This window comes from Macrobrachium nipponense, chromosome 3, assembly GCF_015104395.2.
Source record: "Macrobrachium nipponense isolate FS-2020 chromosome 3, ASM1510439v2, whole genome shotgun sequence".
NCBI classification, from domain to species: domain Eukaryota; kingdom Metazoa; phylum Arthropoda; class Malacostraca; order Decapoda; family Palaemonidae; genus Macrobrachium; species Macrobrachium nipponense.
In genome coordinates, this window is record NC_087202.1 from 60,794,789 (window position 1) to 60,800,708 (window position 5,920).

The 5,920-nt window shown below is 37.6% G+C and overlaps 1 protein-coding gene across 1 annotated transcript; it reads left to right on the forward strand.

Moving 5' to 3' along the window:
- The first annotated feature begins 1,031 nt into the window (after positions 1 to 1,031).
- LOC135222209 (uncharacterized) lies at positions 1,032 to 1,718 on the forward strand. Its single transcript, XM_064260351.1, has one exon. It carries the CDS (start codon positions 1,032 to 1,034, stop codon positions 1,716 to 1,718), a length of 687 nt encoding a protein of 228 aa, XP_064116421.1.
- The last annotated feature ends 4,202 nt before the right edge of the window (positions 1,719 to 5,920 follow it).

Below are 5,920 nucleotides of genomic sequence, written 5' to 3' on the forward strand. Positions count from 1 at the left end.
CTTTGGCTAAAGTATGATCCACTTACCCATTGCAGCCTGGAACTTAAACACTGAAATAAAAAGACTTTTGCAGAGCTATCCCAGCATTCTGCCTTTGCTCCCACAGCTGTCTCCTTGCACAGACCTCTCCGTAAGTCTCCAATAGATTGGCTAAAGATGCCATTATGAACGAAGGAGGCGCACACGTACACACGAACCACACTCTTCGGTAACGCCTCAATAAACTGGTCACAGCCAGTTTTCAAAGGCACTTTGAACAAGCCCTCGTGAACCCACATAACTACAGAACGAACGTTGACCCGCTTAAATATGCATCTTCGTATCGCACCATCCCAGAAATGATTTATCAGTTTTCTCAGGTCATTGGTTTGGACTCTGAATCTGCGTATTCTAAAAAAGTCACAGCACATCACAATGGCATATTAAATATATTATTAAATATAGCACTCTTTCATCTGACATATATATATATATATATATATAATATATATATATATATATATATATATATATATATATATATATATATATATATATATATATATATATATATATATATATAATATATATATATATAGAGATCATTCATATATAGTATCCTATATTATGTTGCGTGGAATCACAATTCCCTTAAAAATCATAGTGAGTGACGGCGTAGGTAAAGTTATGGACTGTTACCTAGGAGAGGGCACAGTTAATTGAATTAGGTATTTGTTATTATTGAATTATTGCATGGTTTAGCAACGTAGTGGCCAAAATTTTTATAAAACTATTGGTAATTCATACTTGTCACTTACGATAATACAAAAAAATTTGTATTTTTAGTAATAATTTTGTTTGAATACGACATCTCTCCTCTTCCAGGAGAGCAAAATTCATGGTGCTAAATGGCTAGAGAAAATGTTCGTCTTCCACACCACCAGGACTTGGATCGGTCTATTGCAATAGCAAAGATTTTGAAGCTTTGCTTCATCGCGGAACATAACCTCCCATTTCTTTTGGCGGACCATTTCACTGAGCTGTGCAGGAACATGTTTCCCGACTCTGAAATAGCACAATCCTTGCACATGAAAAGAACAAAGTGCAGCGAAATGTTTAAGCAATTCGGTAATAACATTCATGATGATGTTGTCTCACAGCTTAGGAATAATAAATTTTCATTAGTGATAGACGAGACAACTGATGGAAGTACCACCAAATGTTTGTCAGTGCTTGTGAAATATTTTGACTCACATGGAGGAACTATTAAGACCAAGTTGCTAGATTTGATTAATGTATATGAAAACCATTCCTCAAATGTTGGCTCCAGTGGAGAGTCATTGTGTGAAATGATTATGCACATCTTAAACTCAAAAAACATTCCATTAAATAATTTGGTAGGTTTGGCAGCAGATGGGGCCTCCAATATAATGGGGGCATACAACTCTCTGTCCAGCAGGTTGAGGCAACACCTTCCAGACCTAAAAGTTTTCAAGTGCATTTGCCATTCCATACATCTTTGTGCCTCAGAGGCTTCCAAAGTGCTTCCCAGGCAGTGCGAGGACTTGCTGAGGAACATTTACACTCACTTTTCTCACAGTGCCAAACGTAAATATGAAGTTCTGCAATTTCAGAAACTTTTCTCTCTAAAACCCCACAAACTTCTTCATGTATCACAGACGCGATGGCTAAGTCTCCACCAAGCAGTAGAAAGGCTTTGGAGCAATGGGAGGCTTTGAAGCAGTACTTTGTATGTATAGAAGGAGTGGAGAAGCTTAGGTCCCTTAACCTACTAGTAAATTATCTCAACGATCCCTCAATATATGTATATTTTAATTTTTTAAACTTTATTTTACCTTTTTGCAATAATTCCAATCTCTTGTTTCAAAGGGAGACACCAACAATATATTTAGTTCATTTTCATGTTAACAGGCTCTATAAAAATACTATCCAATATTTTTGTCGTAAGGAAATTATTAACAAATCAAAATTAGAACATTTTGATCCAAGCCAGGAAGTGAACCATATACCACTCAGCAACATTTATTTAGGGGATTCAGTTCATACACTACTGCAAAAAGAGGAATATTATAAAATCGTAGATATGATCGCTGATATCGGGAGGAGATGTTTGATTGTTCATGATAAAGCTGTGTGAAGAAATAAAAAAGAGATTTCAGTTACAGGATGATCTTTGGGAAATGGCTTCGCTGTTTAATCCAGAAAAGGTTTTAGAACCAACCACTAGAGATGTAATGCCATCCCTCGCCCCTCTTGTCGCAAAGGTACCTCGACTGTATGATGGTGATCTGCAAACCCTAGATAACGAATGGAGACACCTTGACAGCACTCCCATACCCTTAGACATCACTCACCAAACTTACAAACCTGTTGATTTCTACTTAAACTTGGGTCCTATATTTGATAATACATATTTGTTCAAAAGTGTCGCCACATTTGCTCTGAATATATTGGCTTTACCTGTAACAAATACAGATGCAGAGAGATTGTTTTCAAAATTAAACCTCATTAAAACAGATGTAAGAAACAGCCTTAGTACTGACTCAGTTAAAGCACTCACATATATTTCTGAATCTGTAAAAGAACAGGGGTGTTGCTACAACTTCCAACCATCAGAAAATTTAATGAATATTTTGTAGATTGGAGATACCTAAGTATAAAAATGCAGATTAAATTTTTCAAGTTTATTTGAAGTTGTTTTGTTTTGTATATGCTGTATGTACTATAGAGTACATACTTCAACCATTGTTTGATTTTCGGGTACGTACTAATTTTGTTACTAAATAACACTAACACAGTTATTAAAATGCGTGTAAACAGCATATAGTTGCTCAGTGTTCAGTAAAACAAAGTTGTCAATTATAATATAAATGGTGAATTCTGCATGCCCTTCAAGTATTTAGTGGAGTCACCCCTTACTTTTCCTGCTACACCAGCCACCCCCCTCGCGCATTTCTCTCTCTCTCTCTCTCTCTCTCTCTCTCTCTCTCTCTCTCTCTCTCTCCAAATTTGCAGTTTAAGAGAGCGAAAGCCTGATCCAGCGGAACTTTGATTAACCGGTTAATAACCTCACCTGACATCGGATTGCAACGCAACAACATCACGCGCTGCTTTCTTTATGAAGACTAGGCCGCTAGTATACGATGCACCACCGTTTCAATATCATTCAATATTAGTTATATAAAAAAATTATTGGGAAATTGATTATTATGGTGTGACATTAAAATGTGGAACAAGAGGAAACCAGGAGGTACAGGTATTTTGATAGTAAGGACAATAGTGAAGGAGATAATCACAATGGTATTCATACTCTCATAATATTAGAATTTCATTTTATACACGGCCACGTAACAAGTGATTACGAATATGATGGAGATGACAATGGCTCAACAAGCTCAGACCAATTCATTAAAGCTCTTAAAAGGAAGAAATATTAGGTGAGTTTTTTATTAGAATTATTCATATTTTGTTAAAAATGACTGCTGCTTCAGCACTATTAATCTTGTAAAGAGTCTTCTCTATCTTCTGATGACGGCTTTCTCGTTGTTGCTTAGACTGGCGAGCAACGCACCAAAGGGCATGGTAAAATTCGGTTGAGTCATTTGATTTATTATTACTTATACAATTCTCTCTCTCTCTTTCTCTCTCTAACACGACGTTTCCTCCTGATTCGACAGATGGACATTAAGCGATAAACTGCTGAGGGACTGAATTCCAGTGGTTGTTGTTTATGATTAAGCTGACCTTGTGTCAGCACGGGCTCTTGCTCACAGAGCAGCCCGGTACTTTCGAAAGTACCAGCGCGCATGAAACAAACATCGGACATGAGAATAATACCAGGGGTGACGTCACTCAGGTAGAAGCCAATCAAGAGGCTCCCGGTGATACCCCCCACCTGAGAAGGTCTACAAGACTCGTCAACGCCCGCCGTATAAGTCACTTTCCCAAGAACCAATAAAAACCCGACCTGCCGGAGAGGTGCTCTGACCGTACTCAAGAGTCTCGCAACACCACGATAAAAGGAGATGGACTCGCCACTGGTATATACGGGCTGCTCTACGAGCAAGAGCCCGTGCTGGCACAAGGCCAGCTTAATCTTAAACAACCACCACTGGAATTCAGTCCTCAGCAGTTATCGCTTGATAATGTCCTGTCGATCAGGAAGAAACGTCGCGTTAGAGAGAGAGAGAGAGAGGAGAGAGTAGAGAGAGAGAGAGAGAGACTTTTTTTTTTTTGAGAGAGAGAGAGAGAATTGTATAAGTAATAATAAATCAAATGACTCACGAATTTTACCATGCCCTTTGGTGCGTTGCTCGCCAGTCTAAGCAACAACGAGAAAGCCGTCATCAGAAAGATAGAGAAGACTCTTTACAAGATTAATAGTGCTGAAGCAGCAGTCATTTTTAACAAAACATGTCTACGAGAGGGTCTCCTTCCGAATTATTCATATTATGATATTACCGTTTATGTTATTAGGAAAAGAGTTGCTGGTTTTGTAATATTCATAGGTTAATGATAGTATATGGTTAAATATAATTATTTAACTCTATATTTTACTCGGTAGTTTACTGTAGTTGATTGTGTATTGGAATTGCTGTCGTTTTTTTTCACCAATCATGCTGGAATAAAAAACGAAGGGAAATTTGACGTCACCAGCAGCTACGAATTTACGGCAGCTCTGTGTGATGGCAACATTCAGTATTCCACAGTGTTGTGTAGAAAAACGGTAACCTGCTGCCAGTCCACCCTAGACCACTCGACGGATGAGCGTCCACACGTAGAAACTGTCAGTAGGAATGCTAATTTCCCTCATTAACCCCGAACTGGGTGATAAGGAGATGGGTCGCTACAAGACTACATTGCAGCCGCGGCAATTGACTTCAAAATAGAAAAAGAAGCAAAAAGGCGTAACGAGTTTGGTGTAAATATTGCCTGGAGGTTGGTTCAGTTATTTATGAAATGGACCGTGAAGCCTACTTTCACTAGTAACACCTTTCATAAAAAGTCAGGACACTCGCCTAGGTCTAATAAATTGTATTTATCACATAGAAGTAGTCTTTATTTATTATATGAATTGGATTCACATCATCTGCAAATATCGAGGCAGGGTCTAACAATGAAATTGATTAGGACTAAATATAATTCATTCATATTCTGGTCCGGGCGGCTGCGATCCTTCCCAGGCGAAATCCAACAGCGAACTGTTATAAAATTCGTTGGTTATCCGCCCATATGTGCGATCACCTGTCAGTCGGTCGAAAGAGTCAATGCCATCCAGAGTCAAAATAAACAGAGCCTACTCACGAGGCGGTACTAAAACCTATCCCCGCCCCTTGTGAAACGTCATCAGTTACAAAAGGACCATATCTTTATGAAACTATATTTACGATAACATTTTCATTTAACTATTTTTGCGATGGCGTTTTTTTATATAAATTTTCCTTTTATTGTATGTTGCTGTATACTACGTTAAAGTACAAAGAATGTTTTTTCAAATTATGTATAGCACATTACAATTACGATTACTTTCAAACCCACAAGCGCGCACAGAAAAAAGATTAACTACGCACACAAAAATGTGCAATTAACTTCATCCGTCAACCTACATACATTCACGTTTCGTAGCGTACTGACTAAGGGATGAGAATAGAAAGAAACTGAAAAATGGATTAGAATGCTGATAAAATTTACTTTATAATGCATAAATAAAATTGATAGGTGTTCTTTGAAATTTTCGAGGAATTCTAGGTCAAAGACGGACCAAAATTTTTAAATTTATGTAAATATTTACCACATTTTTCTTACATAATTTTTCATCTTATTACGTTTTGCCATATACCATGTAAAAGTACCCTTTCAATTGGTATATGACACATTACAATTACAATTACTTCAAGCCCATAATCGCGCCCAGAAAATA

Bases quoted from the DNA above. Each gene is read 5' to 3' on its own strand.
- LOC135222209 (XM_064260351.1), top strand. From the start codon at position 1,032: ATGTTTCCCGACTCTGAAATAGCACAATCCTTGCACATGAAAAGAACA.